Source organism: Phoca vitulina, unplaced genomic scaffold (genome assembly GCF_004348235.1).
Source record: "Phoca vitulina isolate PV1807 unplaced genomic scaffold, GSC_HSeal_1.0 scaffold43, whole genome shotgun sequence".
Taxonomy (NCBI): domain Eukaryota; kingdom Metazoa; phylum Chordata; class Mammalia; order Carnivora; family Phocidae; genus Phoca; species Phoca vitulina.
In genome coordinates this window covers 12,427,397-12,445,582 of record NW_022589746.1, presented here as the reverse complement: position 1 = coordinate 12,445,582, position 18,186 = coordinate 12,427,397, and the positions used below count along the sequence as shown (strand labels likewise).

The window sequence follows — 18,186 nt, the reverse complement described above, 5'->3', positions numbered from 1 at the left end:
CCAGGCCAGACGATGTGTATTTCCAGCCTGAAGCCAGCAGGCATGAGACGCAAGGGCCAGTGTTTCAGTAAAAGTCCAAAGTTCAGAAAAGATGGATGTCCCTGGGAAGGCAGAGTTCTCTCTCACTCAACGTTTTTGTTCTCTTCTGGTCTTCAATGGATTGGATGAGATCTAACCACATTTGGAGAAGACAATTTGCCCTACTCAGTCTATCTTTAATCTCATCCAGAAAGACATTTACAGACATACCCAGAATAATATTTGGCCAAATGTCTAAGCACCCTGTGGCCCCGTCCAGTTGACACATAAAATTAGCCATCAGAGTAGAACCTTAATGGGGTATAGAGTTCATAAGTTGTCTGATTGTAGAGCTCTGCATTTCTTCCCCACCACCCACTCCACCCTCCAACACATGCAGTTTCCACCTGCTGTTAATGATTTCCCAAATCATTTTTGGATTAAAAAACGTGTTCATCTCTCGATCTGCAGTGTTACCAACAACTGGTCACTTATGAGGGTATTTCAGAGTTTCTGATCATCTTATTCAAGCTGAGCTGAGGCTGAAGGATTTGGAAAGGAGTTTGTGGGGTCAGAGCCAGCGACAAAAGGAAAGGGGTGTATGGAGAGGTCTCCTGTGTGATATCATGCTACCAACATTAGCTGCATGGGTCACACCCGTGTGTATACACACATTCATGTCCACACACACATGCTTGGGAGTTCAGACATATATACACCCATATAACTACATTCCCCCAGAGGGAGCAGCTTGAGTTTGTCTCAGCCAGGGAGACTGTGGAAAAAAGCATGGGAATGAGGCCCAGCAAGTCACAGTGGGAATATAAACAACTTACTGGTCAGTGCTCATAGAAAAAGAGTTGAAAACAAATCACACTTGAGCCAGAAGCTAGTAAGTATGTGATTTTTTTTTTTTTTGGCATTTCTAAACACTAGCATTAGGAAAACATTTATTCATTAGGAATGATGAAAATGTAAACAATTATTAGAGAAAATATGGAATCATCCCCCCTTTTCTCCTATCATCTAGTGTCTACCTTTCTTTTATAGGCTTTTTTTCTCTTTAATACAATGTTCTTTACATGATATCTATCCCGTCTCTTTAGCAGGTGGGATAAATTCAATTACTGTTCATTGTTTTGTTTTGACATTTAACACGTATAGACTCGAGCTTCATTCAGCAGTTCTCAACTTAGCTGCCAATCAGTACCACTTTGGAGGCTTACAACTAACCATTTCCAGGCCCCTCTCCCAGACCAGGTGAATCTGAATCCCTCTAGGGTGGGGAGGATGCTGCCCCAGTGCAAGTGATTATTATGTAAAGCCAGGCAGGGAGTCTGCTCTTTCTCCATAGCTCCTGCATCTCTTATCTGCTGTCAGCTCGTGTTGACGAAAGCTATTCTTAAATGATTTTATTTTTAGTGCCAGTTTGGAGTATGCTGTATAGTGGTACGATATTTTAAGGATAGGGCCCTGCTTAGCAAGTTATGGCAAGTCACGATTAAGGAATTCATTCAAACTGGACACAACCTCTGAGCAGAAGATTACAGTAAAGTTGTTTTTTGGAGCATGATAAGGGGTGCCTGGGTGGCTCAGTCGGTTAAGCGTCTGCCTTTGGATCAGGTCATGATCCCTGGGTCCAGGGATCAAGCCCTGCTTGTGGCGGGTGGGGTCCCCGCTCAGCAGGGAGTCTGCTTGTCCTTCTGCCCCTCCCACCCACATACCCCACTCGTGCTCACGCACGTGTTCCCTCTAATAAAATCTTTTTTAAAAACTCAGGAGGGGGAGATTTAACAGAGTGAATATGACTTACTAAAATCCAGGAATGCTTGCAGTTAAATCTGAAAGTTCTATTTTGACAAAGCATGTGTAGGTTAATGATTTCTCGCCTGCATTTCCTTGTGGAATTCACAGTTTCAAGCTAAATCCCAGGGATTTAATGGCTTCTTGTTGATAATTTAAAGGGCATTTTAAGCAAATAAATGTGAAATGTCTTTTGAAGCAGATCAAATGTTCCTACTCTATTCTATCTACTTCAGAATATGCTAAAAAGTGGGAGGTATTCCCACTGGAACACAAATTATGCCATTTTAAATACAGTTTTTAAATGAAAATATATGGTTCTATTTGAAATTAACTTCCCCTCAAACAAAACAAAATGGATGTCTAGGTGTCAGGACTGTTTTGCAAGAATGATGATCTGTGCACCAGATGGACATGCTTAACTCTCCCAAGAGTTTGGGTAACTTTTTCTTTTCAAATGAGATTGTATCTGATTCCTGATTTTGAATTAGTACTTAAAAAAATAAAAAGAAGAAAAAAATTAGAAGGACACACCTCTCACTCCTTGCATGTTTGTAATGCTGAGATTTAGTCCAGGCGAGTGTGTGTATGTAGATAAGTATGTATATACATATCTGCACAGACAAGGACACACACAAAAATTACAATACAGTCATTTGTCTATTATACGTCTGCTTGTTCCTTTTTTCTGATAACTTTAAGTCAGTAGTTCCAATGGAATTTTGTCTGGTATAGTTTTATTTTCTCCATAGATATTTTTACAACAGTGCAATTTCCCTAGTGTCTTAGGTTTTGCTATTTCAAGTTACTCTATCTAGGACTTCAAATGACTCCAAATAAGATGGTATATAGATTTATTTTTTTTTAATATTTTATTTATTTATTTAATTGACAGAGAGACAGCGAGAGAGGGAACACAAGAAGGGGGAGTGGGAGAGGGAGAAGCAGGCTTCCCGCGGAGCAGGGAGCCCGATGCGGGGCTCGATCCCAGGACCCTGGGATCATGACCTGAGCCGAAGGCAGACGCTTAACGACTGAGCCACCCAGGCGCCCCTAAGATGGTATATAGATTTAAACATCAACAAACAGTCATAAAAGTATCACCTGGCCCAAAGCATCTTTGCAAAAACCACCGTTTCTTGACAAAATTGCATCTATCAGCATTGCTTCTCTACAGCTGTTAACACCTTGTCTTAAAAGTAGGCTATACCTTTCAGGTGGAATCAGCAACCTCGTTAGTCAGGGCTGTCACCAAGGGAGGAGAGAGAACAAAGTCAAGGATTAAAGAGAGTAAGAGATGGGCGCCTGGGTGGCTCAGTTGGTTAAGCGACTGCCTTTGGCTCAGGTCATGATCCTGGAGTCCCTGGATTGAGTCCCGCATCGGGCTCCCTGCTCGGCAGGGAGTCTGCTTCACCCTCTGACCCTCCCCCCTCTCATGTGCTCTCTCTCTCTCATTCTCTCTCTCAATTAAATTAAAAACTCTTAAAAAAAAAAAAGAATTTAATAAATAAATAAAGAGAGTAAGAGATAGGAAAAGGAAAAGAGGAACTCTATGGACATTTGAAGGTGGAGGCAGAGGGACAGAGAGAAGACCCCACCCCCAAAGTTGTTGTGTTTGGTGCCTACGGGAAGTCCTGTGTGGGTGAGCCATCAGTGCCCCACATCAGGTGTCTGGCCCATAGCTGGCGCCCTCCTCTCTATCTACAATCCAGAAGAGCTAAAAGTCAAGGAGAAGAAAGAACCAATGCTTTAAACTTAAGAATAGAAATTAACATGGAATCCAAGTCACATCCTGCCAATGATACATCACCTGGTCTTCTCTGAAGGCTCCACATTCTGCCAAGGAGCATGAGGAATGAGGTTTCAGGGGGGTATGACCAAGTGCAGAGCAGAGAGCTGGCAATGACCATGTATCCATTTTGGACCATGTCCAAGGGGTCAGGTCCTGAATGTGTCCAGGTGAACCATCACACACAGTCTACCCTCAGCACTACTCAGATGATAATAGCTCATTTTCTTTCCAGCAAAGAGGCTAAGTTACCATAGTGCTTTAGATGACCAAAATCATTTGTCCCTATGGAAGAAGACACAAACTCACAGTAACCGCCTCATCAGTTTCCTCGTGGTGTCATGGGGGTCCTCACAGAAACTCTTTAAGAGAGCTGGATAGATATGATAATCTCCCTATTCCTTCTGCACCATTCACCTATTTTTGAATATAGTAATGAGGAGCACACTCTGGCCCGAGTACCTGGATTCAAATTATGGGTCTGCCACTTGTTACCTGGGTGACCTTGGACAGACACATTAACCAACCCCCCTCACTTTATTTATTACCTGCATCATATGAATGATAATACCTACCCCATTGAGTTTTTATGAGGATTAAATGAATTGGGTTTAAAGTTTCTGGAATATAGCATATAATAAGTGTTCAGGAAAGGTTAGCTCTGTTTATTATTTGATATCTTTTCAAATTTTGCTATGTAATAGGCAAAGCCAAGGTATCTTGGTTTTTTGTTTTAACTTACATTTTCTGATCTGATGACTATATTTAAATAAGTTTACAAACTCTTTTTATTTCTTTTTTTTCTGTGAATTGACTGCTTGTGCCCTTTGCTTATTTGTCCACTGATGTGGGCAAATCATTATCCAATCAATTTTCATTATTGATCGAAAAGTACTCTTTGTATATTACAGATACTGATTCTTAGTCTATTATATAAAAATAGCAATCGTTTTCTTCCTGTCAGTGGCTTCCTTTTAACTTTTATTGTACCATTACAGATATTTATAATTTTTTTTAAGATTTATTTGAGAGAGCATGCGCGTGATGGGGAGGAGGAGCAGAGGGAGAAGGAGAGAGGGAGAATCTGAGGCAGACTCCCTGCTGAGCACAGAGCCTGAGACCTGGCTCCATGGGGGCTGGATCTCATGACCCTGAGATCATGACCTGAGCTGAAACCAAGAGTCAGATGCTTAGCTGACTGTGCCACCCAGGCGACCCAAATCTGTTAGTCTTTTCATTTGTGGTGGTTGATATGCCTGGTTAGAAAGCCCTTCTGCATCACAAGATTATTAAAAAACCCATTCTTTTAATAAAAAAAAAAAAACAGTTCCCCCATCTTTTCTTCCAGTAGTTATACAGCGTTTTTAAAGATTTTTTCATTAATCCACTTACAATTTTGGTATATGCTGTGATATGGTAGGCCAACTTTTTTCTCAAAGTGTCTGTGATCTATCCTTTGAAATAACACCTATTGGCAAATTCCAACATAAACAAAAGTATAGGTCTAGACTTTTTTTCTTTCCATTAATCTATTTGTCTATTCCTATGTCTGTTTTAATTTTAACTTTTAATGAGTCCAGTTCCCAGGAATGTTATACACTCAGTACATGCTGTGGCATTTCCTGAATGTTTTTCCTGCCAGGTGAACTTTAGACCCAATATGTCAAATTTAAAAATAATTTTATTGAGATTTAAATTGGTTTGCCTTAGATTAATAATATGGGAAGAACAGATACTTTTCAATAATAAAACTTCCATGTATCCAGGCCTTACATCCTTCAGTATAATTTTATCATTTTCTTTGTAAAGAGTTTGGATACTTCACATTATGTTTATTCTTACGAGTTTTGTTCATATTGTTCAGATCTTCTCGTTTCATTTGCCATTTCTGTTTCAATGACAAACTTGTTTTTACTGTTCTTGTAGTATTCCTTTATTCTAATTGTTCTGCACAGTTGATTTGTCTTTAATGAGAATGAATGATTGCTGTACTTCCCTATTAAGTATATTTGCTGTGTGTTTCTAATGTTCTTCATCAATTTAAAGATGTTTTATTCTATTACTAACTTAACAAGGTTTTTTTTTTTCCCTAAACCAATAGTGGGTGTTGAATTTTATTAAGTGCCAGTTTTAATTTACTGGGATGATTGTGTTTTTTCTTCCTTGTCACTGAAATGAATTAATAGAATCCCTAAAATTGAATAATCTTTGTATTTTGGTGATAAATGCATTGTGTTTATTGTATATTAGTATTTTGATGCTTTGCTGTATGTAGTTTATATCTAGACTTATATGTGATATTGGGGTCTATAGTTTTCTATTTTGTGATATATTTGTCTGGCTTTGTATCAGAGATATGAAATTGACAGATTTAGTATAAGTTTTCCATTATTTTGTATGCTTCAAAAGCTTTATATAATGAAATAATTATTTGTTTCTTAAATGATTTGTAAAACTTGCCCAATAAAACCATCCAGACCTTGTGTTATTTAGGAAAAAGACAGTGAGTTCTTTCATTACAAGTGTGTGGTTCTTAACTTATTCAAATTTTTATTTCACCCTCGAGTTTTCTAGGTAACTGATCATTGCATCCGTATTTGTCAATATATTGATAAAAGTATCAAGAGTCAAGACTCTCATCTGTGGTTATATCCATTTTTCCCACCTGTTTTTTAAAATAGATTTCTCCTTTTTACTTTGTCAAGGTGGCCAGAGGTGCTAACTTACCAGTCTTTCAATCAGCTCTCACATTTATCAAGTCTACAGATTTTTCTGTCTTACTGATTTACTTTTGATTCCTTCTGATTTCGTTACATATACTTTGTTCTGTTCCTGGCCTCTTTAGCTGGACCTTTGTCGTAATTTTCAGTATTTTTTTCTAATTAATGATCAACAGTTTCCCCAGAATAGAATCTTGACCACATCTTAGTCTTTGATGACTTATTCTCATTGACAATTCATTAGCATCATTTAGCTTACTTTTTATATTATTAGAGTAAGGGCTATATATTATATAAAGCTAAAAATAGTCAAAGGAGAATGGCAAACTGATTTGTTTACCTAGTTAGCCTTTTATAATGCCTTACAAATATGAAAATTAACAAAAGTGAAATCAGACTACACTGCTGTTTTTAACCTTTTTTTTTACTTGATTCTATTCACAAATATCTATCTGAATTATATATTCTACTAGAACAGTTGTTTTATTAGATGCACTGTACCACCACTTATTCAAATATTTCTTAATCACTGATATTTAGATTGTGTCTAATTTTCATTACAACACTAATGTGCTCTTTCACACGCGCACACACACACACACACACTGAAGACTTAAGGATTTTTCCTACTGAGAAGTGACAACAAAGACAAGAAACAACCAGATCAGTTATGGAAGCAACATGAAAGAAGTCAATATAACACTTTCAAAACTGCATTTCTCTTTCCCTCGGACAGTTTCTAGAAAGAATAGCTTTGCAGAAGAACCCAGATGATGCTAAGATGAGTCAACCAAAGCAGCAGACAAGGAACAAGAAGGAAATATTTATTGAGCATCTTCTGAATGCCCAGCACTTTATTAGGTGCTCTCATATCCATTATCTGATTTATTTGGTTCTTTTGCTAAAAGACCAAAAAACAAACCAACAATACCCTTCAAGTTTAGGTATCAGTGCTCCTGTTCTTAGAATAAGAACCAGGGTCTTAGAAAAGTTAAAATCATGAGGTGCCTGGGTGGCTCAGTTGGTTAAGTGGCTGCCTTTGGCTCAGGTCATGATCTCGGGGTCCTGGGATCGAGTCCTGCATCGGGCTCTCCGCTCAGCGGGGAGTCTGCTTCTTCCTCTCTCTCTGCCCCTCCCCACCTCGCTAGTGCTCTCTCTCTCAAATAAATAAAATCTTAAAAAAAAAAGAAAGAAAAATTAAAATCATGGTGGCCGGATGGAAATTTCAACGTAAGCTTGTCTTTCTCTGAAGACATGTCAACCTAGTATAGAAGGAGGATTTTTTCAATAATTTCAAGTTACTATATCTACTATGAAACACTGTCATTTTTCTTTATTTTAAGCCTTGTCTAGGCCCAAATTGCCCAGGCCCAAATTAATGTATGATTCATTACTAATGCCTTAATAACAGAGAAGGAATTCTGGTTAACTTAATTTTTTGGCTGATAATATACTGATTTTTTTAAAGATTTTATTTATTTATTTGAGAGAGAGAGAGAGAAAGCAGGGTCCCAGGACACTGAGATCATGACCTGAGCTGAAGACAGCCACTTCACCGACTGAGCCACCCAGATGCCCCAATATATTGATTTTTAAAAATAAGATGCCACATATTGGGACTTGATGGGATGTTTTTATGGCCACATTCTGGAATTTTATGTATGCATATTCTCTGTTAATTTTGCCATGGTTCATGATACCTGGCCAACTAAAGAGCTATCACATGAATTCACTTCCAAAGTAAACTTAAGACTGATTGTAAACATTTCCAGGGAGAACATTAGAGCTAGTTTCTATTTCTTTATCAAGTAATGAACAGTAATATTTACTTAGCATCAGTAGGCAAATGCATAAACTTTGGTCATCAATCCTTCACAGGCCATGTCAATACAATTGGAACTCCTTCTGTGTAAAATTCCCAGGAGATATTAAATGCTTGGAACTCGTGATAAAACCAGTTATACAACTTGCATGCTGTGTGAGAGTTATCATGCAACATGAGTGCACAAACACTGGGGAAGCCCGGATTGGGTCTGGAGAGGTCCCAGTGGCCCATGAAGCCATCACCCACCTTGCTCGCACAGACCCCAATGCCTCCCACCCGGTTATGGAGGAACGTCTCTCCTCTGCTTACCAAGTCAGAAACAGTCTTTCCGTCCACTCCATGCCCTTATTCCTCCCCTTTAGAAAAAGTCCATAAAATACATACAGAAACTTTAACATTAACAAAACTCTATTTCCTGACTAAATCGTCTAGCACGGTGCCTGGCACATAGTAGATATTCCTTTAATACTTGTGGACCTTTTTGTTAAAGTTGAGGATAATTACTTCATTGCATTTTTATTTTAAGATTTTTTTTTATTTGAGAGAGAGAGATAGCAAGAGAGAGCATGATCGGGGGGGAGAGGGAGAGGCAGGGTCCTTGCTGATCAGAGAGCCCGATGTGGGACTCGACCCCAGGACCCTGGGACCATGACCTGAGCAGAAGACAGACGCGTCACCGACTGAGCCCCCCAGGCACCCACGTTGCATTTTTAAACCGAGAAAGCTGCTAACTTGAATCTCTGTCTTTAACCTTCCTCTCCATCCTGCCTCTCTTACCTTTGTCTGTCTTGCCCAATTTACTATTTTAAAAATTTTCCCACTTTCTCTGTTGCCAACGGCCACCAACTGATGCTCCGCTAGGGCGTTCGTCTTCCAACACTGCCTAACTTCGGGCAAATCTAGATAACAAATAGCACTTACAATGCCCTCATAGTTTTCCTTCCACAAATTGCGAGCCCAATTTATATGTACAATTTTTCCATATGCTTTTCTGCTTTATAGCCTGGGGTTATAAAGAATGGGCAGCATACAGTATCCCCCTCACAGCTCTAGAAGCAGAAAAGTCAGCTTTTGCTCCCCTACCTGCTTCTCTCTCTTGCCTCCTTCTTATCTTTGTCTCCCTGCCACCTTCCCTGGGCCAGGACCCGCTGGTACCTGAGGCCACCAGGGTCAAGGGTCAGGAACAGCAGCTCTGACCTTGCCTAACAGTGAACTCTGGAAATTTCTACTGAAAAGTCTCAACCAAGGTGAGATGTTCATTCCAATCCACCTGTGACTTTCAGGAAGGCAGAAATCTTGAACCCTCAATAACTTCTAGGCTCTTCTTTTCTGGATCAAGTAGGCTCCAGTGTTGCAAATTTAAAACCAGAAAGGCATTGAAAAGAAGAAAAGTGAATTCAAATGTCAACTCTATTTTTCAATCACTTTGTACTCTAACTTTTACTCTTCTTGTCTCTCTCCCAAAGACAAGAACGTATTTGTAAATGCGTGAAACCACTGACATCCATTTCTCACAGAACACAAATTCACTCCAGGACAGAACTTTCTGGAAGTGAATGGAACAAGAAGAAAAATAAATAGTAGGAGATTAGATGCAGATTCAATTGACTTCAGATCAAGTGTAAGTTACTGTCCTTTATAAAATGCTAGTCTAAGGCCTTTCGTTTGTTCTCCAAGTTATTTATTGAGCACTTAGCATAATGCCAGGCTAAGCCTTCTGGGCAAAGAAAGAGGAGTCCAGCACAGTCCCCACACTCAGGGAGCTCACAGTGTAGCGAGAAAGACAGCCGTGCAAGCAGATAATTACAACATCATATGCAACAGTACAAGCATGTACGGGCTCACCTGAGAGCACGAAGGTGGCGGCACCTGATGTGAGCCAGAGAGGGTATCGAAGGAAGGCTCCCAGAGCGGGCGTTTCCATCCAATCCAGAAGGATGACAGGGCCAACACAGTGAAGGTTAGATGTGAGAAGGGAAGGGGAAGGGATGATATTCCAAGCAGAGAGCCGACAAGTGTAAGACAGCATGGTAGCCCCCAGTGGCAGGGAAGGGAATGAGATGGCTGGAAGAGAATCTAGCCCTGGAGGGACGATGTCTAGTCCTGGAGGGACGATGTGTCGTGCTAAACATGCGAGACTTTACCTTCCCAGAAACTGATTTTGAAATTTTACCCCTTGGAGTTAGAGATTAATTATAATAAGAAGTAAAATAATCTAATAGGTAACCCTCATTGGGCAGTTATCAAATGCCAGGAACGGCTTTAAGTATTTTCAATCTCTTCATATTTAATCCTTAAAACAACCCTGTGAAGTAGGAACTATTATTATCCTCATGCTTTATACGTAAGGAAATGGAGACTCAGAGTCTCCGCTAGAACAACTGGAGGCAGAGGAACAGAAGAGGGGAACATCTTTATACAGCAGGTTTGCTGATGAGCATCCCTTTGAACCAAGTATCCCTTTGCTCAGAAAACACACGAAGGACCAGGACACATCAATGGCAGAGGAGAGAAATTTGGCAGACCTAGAAGAGTCCTCCGCTTTTCTGGATTGTGAGCCCCTCCCTCACCCTGTTTTCAGACGGAATACAAGGAGGAGGGAGAAGGGAAGGGACCTGTGCAGGGTCCTGCCTCTTCCAGAAGTGGCGGTGGGGGGGAGAGTGGGGGAGGGTTGAAAGCTCTTTCAACACATTTATTCACATAATACAACAACCCTGAGAGAAATACTACTGCTTCCTGAGTTGAGGATGCAAGGATGCCAAGAGGTTAAGGAACCTTCTGGGCACACAGTCAGAGGCAGAACGAGGATTTGAATCCAATTATCTACATCCCTATTCAGGCTTCCTCTTACTTGACGTGATAGGACGTGCCCATATCATCACTCATTTGTTCTCAACATCCTTTCTTTACTTGGCTTTCCATCCACCTCCTCCTCCTGATTCTCCTCCTGCCTTTCTGGCTGTTCCGGCTCATTCTCCTTTATGGGTTCCTCCTTATCTCCCTGACTTCCAAGAGTTGGAGTGCCCCAGAGATCAGTCCTTGGACCTACTTTCTACACGCAGCTCGTAGATGATCTCACCCAATTTCACAGCTTCAATATCATCTCTAGGCAGAGAGCTTCCCAGATGCCCAGATCGTATCTCCTGCCTGTAACTCTCTCAGGAAATTTCAGCTCGTGGATCCAACTGTCCACTCAGCCTCTCCATGTAGCTATCTACTGGGCATCTCAAAATCAGCATGCCAACAGCAGAGCTCCTGCTCTTCCCCAAATTTGCTCTTCCCCAACTCAGCTAATAGCAGTTCTATTCTTCTAGTTGCCCAGGCCAGAAAACTGGATGTCATCCTTGACTCCTCATTTTTTCTCTCATGATGCATCCAGTACATCCAGTACAGATATCCATTCTTCACCACCCCTGGCCCACCACTGCTCCCTCTTGCCCAGAAGGTGCAATGGTTTCTGACTGGTTTCCCTCCTTTGCCCCGTGAGCTGTCTGTGGACCAGAGTGAGGTCAGAGGTGAGTGAAGCCCTGCCTCGAATGCAACATGTAGGAGCATCAAAAAACTCAGGAATCAAAACAAGTGGTGTTTTCATGCCATATTTTTTCAAATCAGAATCCATGCCAAAAATATCCTAATGAACAAAATCACAAACTCTTTCATGAAAACAGGACGAGAGTGTTGGCATCACTCCCCTCCATCCCGGCCCTGCCCCAACTCTCTTCAGTGTTAGAGGGATCCCGTTAAACATCTTGTTGATCCTCTGGCCTCCCATATCAGAGCAAAAACCAAAGTCCTCACCGTGACCTGCAAGATCCTTTATGGCCTGGGCCACCATTATCTGATAACTCCCACTTCTGACCTCGTTCCCTCAATCCCATCCCCTCCACACAGGCCTGCTCCCTCTTCCATCAGGAAGCTCCCACCTCAGGGCCCTCATGCTTGCCGGCTCTTTGCCCAGAATGGTCTCCTCCAGACACATCCCTTATGTCACCAGGTCTCCTCACAAATCCACCCATCGGGATCACACCGTCTAACATTTCACTCCCTCCTCCCACCCACACACTTCATATTCCTTATCTCTTTATTTTTTTTCTCCTCAGAAACTATCCTTAGCACCTGCATATTTCACTTGTTTATGGTTCTCTCTCACCCACTAGAAAACTGTGAGATTTTGGGGGGAGAGGGATTTGTTTTGTTCTCTGCTATTTTCCTAGTGTCAAAAAATTCTTGAATGACAGTAGGTACTCAGTACATTTCTTAATGACTAAGTGATACTTACTGAGAAGTATACTCATATACTTACTACTCATGAGTGTTCTCCTTTGGCGCCAATGTTCCTAATGCCTACTTTGTATCAGTTTTTAATCCTACTGCCTCCATAAATTACACTGGGAACTACTCTTCCAAAACGCAGTGGTCTGGGATCTGAACAATTATGGGATATTAAATTAGAAAATGTATTGCACAATCTTTCTTCCAAACTGAACAAATTTAAGAGAAGTGTGACTTGCTTAAAAAAATATTTATCTGGGATCCAAGTTCATCCCTCAGATTAGATCAGTGTTGGGAGAGGAGATTGTTTCTGAGAAATGAACATTGAAGATGAGGTGTCTCTTATAGCAAATTCTGAATTTTATTTCTATGCCCTGATTTCTACGGACTTGACGCTATGTCAAGATGTTATAGAGATTTTCTCAACAACGTCCGAGTGAGTGTCTGTGATCAAAAGACCTTTCTGACGTAAAAGTGTCTTCAGTTACCTTTACTAATCATTAACCAAAACTGAAGGTAGGCCTTGCAAATAAAACTTGTCATTTCACCATGAACTGTTATGTTTTGATGGAAAAGATGAAGCTCAGCAAAGAGCAAATCTACAACTTGGCCAAAAAACAATAGACTTTGCCTTCAAACATCTGGAAGACACACAATGACCAACATGACTAACCTCACCAGACTCCAGTCCACTGGTGGCCTCCCTGCTTTTGCGGGTTAAATCCAGTACAGGGGCGGGGCAGGGAGGCGGTTGAGAATGTCCTGTTGAAAAGACAATTTTAGCAACATTTGGGGAAAGTGCAAGAGTTACATGTTGTCCTAAAGGCTAGTTTTCTTTGGAAATCTTCCAAATGTCTTTTGTAGTTTTATTTTTTAAGAGGATTTATACTGTTTCATAGAGATTTCTAGAACTGTAGTGAGCAGCCAGTTAGCCTAATAAGCTGAATACAGGTTTCCTTTCACCCCTACCCTGTAGCATCCATAGAAAGAGGATTTACACTATAAAGTTTTCAGTAAAACTCCATGTCCTAACCTGGATGCTACATGTGTATAAATCACCAATATCTGAAAAATAGTTTCAAATTTGTCTTAGCCAAGATATAAAGTTAGGATTAGAAAAAAAAAGAAAGAAAGAAAGAAAGAAAATCACTGCCTCTTGCCAAGGACAGCAACAGAAACTGATAACTTAATAGACGTCCCTTAAAACAGGTTGGGAGGGGTGAAGCTGATATGCGCACAGCTCTGACTTAATACTACTTGAGAGAATGAGTAAAGACGAAATTGGCCGGGGTTAGAAATAGGCAAGAATTACTAGAACTATCAAGGGCAGGAATGGCCATGCTTACATGTGAGGCATGAAATTATTCTGTCCCTATAACAACTGATGAATAGTCTCTCTGAAATCTCCTTTTTCTCTTGTTCTCTATATTTTATTGGAAGTCTTACTTTCTAGACAATGCTAGACGCTGCTTGTCTATGAGTTTGTCTATTAGTTATTACCTTAATAGAATACGTTGAATCTTTTATTGACACAACCACCTCTGCTTTACTTTTCACCCAATTTTTTACACGTTTCCTATACTAGTAATGGCCCATTCATCTGAATCTTTAAATGACCACCAAAAGTAGTGTAGGAAAGCTCCATGCATAGCACAGAAAAGTCTTAAAAGGGTCTATGTTGAAAGCATTCAATCTGCATGTGATTCAAATCACTGTGTAACACCCTTCTTCAGTCTTGGTTGGCAGAGCACAGTGGGCAGGGTGAAAGCCCAGCACAGAACCTTCCTGAGCCCTGACACTAAACAAGCAGGTCAGTGTAAGCCCCTCTGTGCATGGGAGCTTGCCGAGCCCCCATGCCACCGCGGCCTGGACCATTCAGGACGACCACACCCTTGCCCTGTGAACCTCTAACTAGGAGCAATTATCACATTTGCAATGGGGTTCAAATTATGTCCCCAAATAAAAAGCACAGATGATAAAATGCTGAAACTGCATCTTCATATCTACATAAGCATGGAGATGTGTAAACTTTTAGAATTTCTTACATTTTTTTGCAAAGGCCTTCCTGTCCTCTCCTGAGTGGTCTAAGTGATAGATGATCCAGGTGTTAGTAGGCACTTTAAAAAAAAATCTATTGTTCTTGTTTTGTTAAAACCCATATGACACCTTTATTACACAGACTAGTTTGCATGATGACTCCTATATAGCTGACACAAGCACACCCTACTCTAGAAATTTCTCTTTGGAGATTAAGTAGATAAGTATTTTAGGTAACACATTGAGTAGATAAAACTCAATCTCTCAGGATTTTAATACTTTATCCTAGTTGGTTTGGAACCACGTTCTCTTCCCACATCTGCAAGGACCATTCTGCATATTTTTAATTGACATGAGCTAATTTGTTTTGAGCATTTGGTGACATTCTAAAATAATTGGATTGAGATTTACTGATCTGTGTTCTAATTGGAGAAGGGGTATTATTCATTTGTGACTTCTAAATTCCAACTAAAATGGAACCTTTTTCAAAAAAACTCTTTTTTAATGAGGACATTTCACCAGCCGTGTTTGTGTGTGGCTGTTCGTTGCTCTAACCTTAATGACTTATTTATAGAGAATGTTTCCTAAAGATGCCCTTCATGAGAAGGACAAGTTTGGCAACAGTAATTTACTTAATTTATCTTAAATTTGGTTTCAGTGAGCAACCCTAATTAACCTGATTTTTTGCTGATAATCACTCTCAATGGAATCAAATCACAAATCCGGGGATGGATTGAGCGGCACCCAGAAGGAAGCAGCTCTCCGAGCACTGGTCCAGCGCACAGGATATAGCTTGGTCCAGGTAGGAACTTCTTGTGACATCTGCTGAGATCCAGCACTGAATTCACTGAATGGTGGGAATATTCGTGGTCCTAAGATGCAAAATGTGAAAGGTCAGCTGTGTAACTCTTGATGAATGTTCTTCCCCGGGGCGGGGGAGGGGGAACGGGGATGGGGGAGAAGTCACATCATTTCAGTGTTGTAGGTGACCCTGCAGAGGATGTTCTTTCTACCTGGGGTTATCAGCTTCACCTTACTGGTCATTTGAAAGCAGAATCCTTGTTCACGGTCATAGAGACTATCGTAGCTTTAAAAAAACCACTTTGGTACATGAAAAGGCAATTGGAATTTACTACCCAAAGCTTTCTATGAAGTAGAACCATGCTAGTGTTTCAAGAATCAGCAGAGAACAAACTCTCCCTGAACTAGCCTTAGTTTCCAGAGAGATTTTCTACTTCAGATGCAGGAAGACTTCTGGATGTGGGATCCCAGGACTGACCCTTTGGTCACCATAGCTATTCCATGATGTTTTCTCATAATACCTACCCAGCCAAGTTTAGGATCTGTAATAATTTCTCTCCATGTTCAGCACTTTTAAAAAGGAAAAAGAAAAAGTCCTAAAACTGACTATTCATAGATGTTGGTTAAGATTTATCTATATATTATTGCTGTTTCTATGAAAGCCTCCTTTAGAGAGGTTAGGACACATAGAAAAGAAAGCTAGTACTAGGCATATTAATGATCTTACTTGAAGAAATAATGTTGCCCTTTTTACAGTAAGACAAAGTATTTTAATTCCCAGCTGTAGTCTTTCACCCACATACTTTTCAAACTTAACCAAACCCATATGCTATTACAAATACAAATTTCATTTGGATAATAAAACATACAGCATCCTTTTATTACGTATTCCTTTGTCAGATTGTTACAAAGGGTACTACATTTAGTTATGTTAGAAATGTTACCAAAAATACTTAAACTTTTTTTCTTTTAACCTTCTTTGTATCTGAAACACTCATGCAAACAGTGGTAGTAGAAAGCACTTAAACCCTTTTGAAAAGCAATTTATTAATATTTATACATAAGGATGTTTGCCTTCTGGAAATAAATCTCTAATGGTCCAAAATATAATGATAGGAATACATATAAACCTGTCTAGCATGGCATTATTTTTAATACCTCAATATCACAAACCTAAGTGTATAAAAGAAAATTATTAAGTAAACTATGAATATCAAATCATTACATTCAACAAGCAGAACTTTATGAGAATTAACCACAAAACAATGTAAATTATTCAATTTTTCAAAACACTAGTTCTTCCTTTCCCCCCAAATGAAATTCAGGGCAGTCTGATGGCTTTTTTGGTAACTTTTAGGTAATAAAAAAAATCTTCCACTAAATAATAACATGTCTAGTGCACTGTAATAAAAACTTCAAAGTTACAGCTATTTCCTTTCCCAAGTATGTCAGTTAGATGGTGATTTCTATGTTCTTTTATGCTTTCAGAAGCATAATTTCCCATGCCAGCCTGCTAACTATGTGTTCTGACTCAGAGCTGAGGCAGAAGGAAGGGATCAAAGCAAAGGAGAGGGGGCAGAGTGTGCTTGACCCAGTATGTCAGCACTGGGCTCTCTGGGCTCAGCAGGTAGGCAGGATCATCAGAGACGTCCTTAATTCCATTGTTAGGCATCTCTCACCTGGCTTCACTCTCCTCTAGCACCACTCTCCTGGGCCTCCGACTCCTTCTGCAGAGCTCTTTTGGACACTCTAAGCAGCCCTCTTGGGGAAGAGGGAAGATAACCCCTGATTCCTCCATGTGGCCAAACTCTAGTCCCCCAAAAGTACTCACACATTCTCTGACCAGTAAAACCTGGAGGGACGGCTGCCACAAAGCAACCACCTCTCCTTCTCACCAACATCAAAGCAGGAGAACCCACTGCTCTCACCATTAGGTATTTCAGGAATGAGTTAGACCCACCAGCCTAGTGTGTTCCCAAACACAGAGGATGCATATCAGGCTCTCTGAGTGGTTTCCTTATCTCCCCTGCCTCAGGTAAATTGAGATGCACCTCACAATTCCTTTCACTTGGGGGAGATTAGAATCCACAACTCACCAGCAGTGGTCTCCAAATATCTCTGAATGGACTCCAAAACCCCCTCTCAGACTCCCTTACTGCTTTCCTAAACTCAGGGATGGGGAGCAGGAAGGAGGTGTTCTGTCAAGAATGTAAAACAATTATAGCAGCTTCTTGCTACCTCCTCATCCTGCTTGGTGGTCCAGTGACTTGATTTCATATCCAAGCCAGAGGCCAAAAAGAGTTCCATCCATCTTAAAATCCTGTTGCAAATTAAATAGCATTCGATCATTAAGTAATCATTTTAAAAAATTCTGCAGGACAGAAAATTGTAACATATTATTACAGCTATGTAAAAAGTTTACAGATAGTATATTTTTCAAAGACTCAAATAGTGATGGGGATAATTTTACAAACCTAATGCTAGGATTTAAGAACATTTGCAGTATAAAGGAAGAGAAATCAATAGGGCTACTTTACTTTTATAATTAAAACTCTTTCCCAATAAAATAACTAAAAATATACGGCCGATCAGCATATTACTTTGAACTTATATATTCAATTACATGCAGAAAATGTCAATAATGAAACCTCAAGTTAATAGCAACTAAATAATAGTAAACATTTAGTGGGCACTTCCATTCTAGCTGCTTTGTATAAGTACATTCATTTAATCCTTACAACAACACTATGATCATCTCCAGTTTCCAGATAAGAAAAACAAGGCACAGGAAGGTTAGGTACCTTGCCCATGATTTATAAGCTATAATTCCACTGCTATTGGTCAGAATTTCTGGCAAGATTTACAGAACTAAGAGCTGTTATAATATTATCTTTATGACTGCAATTTTAGAGATTAGCATG

At 40.1% G+C, this 18,186-nt stretch overlaps 1 protein-coding gene across 1 annotated transcript in view; it reads left to right on the top strand.

Annotated features, from left to right (window-relative positions):
* Positions 1-18,186, top strand: part of A1CF (APOBEC1 complementation factor) — a 73,171-nt gene that overhangs the window by 9,706 nt on the left and 45,279 nt on the right. Inside the window, exon 2 of the mRNA XM_032430335.1 lies at positions 15,123-15,266. Within this exon, the coding sequence (XP_032286226.1) occupies positions 15,168-15,266 (99 nt within the window). The 5' untranslated portion in view covers positions 15,123-15,167. The remainder of the gene's footprint in view (positions 1-15,122; positions 15,267-18,186) is intronic.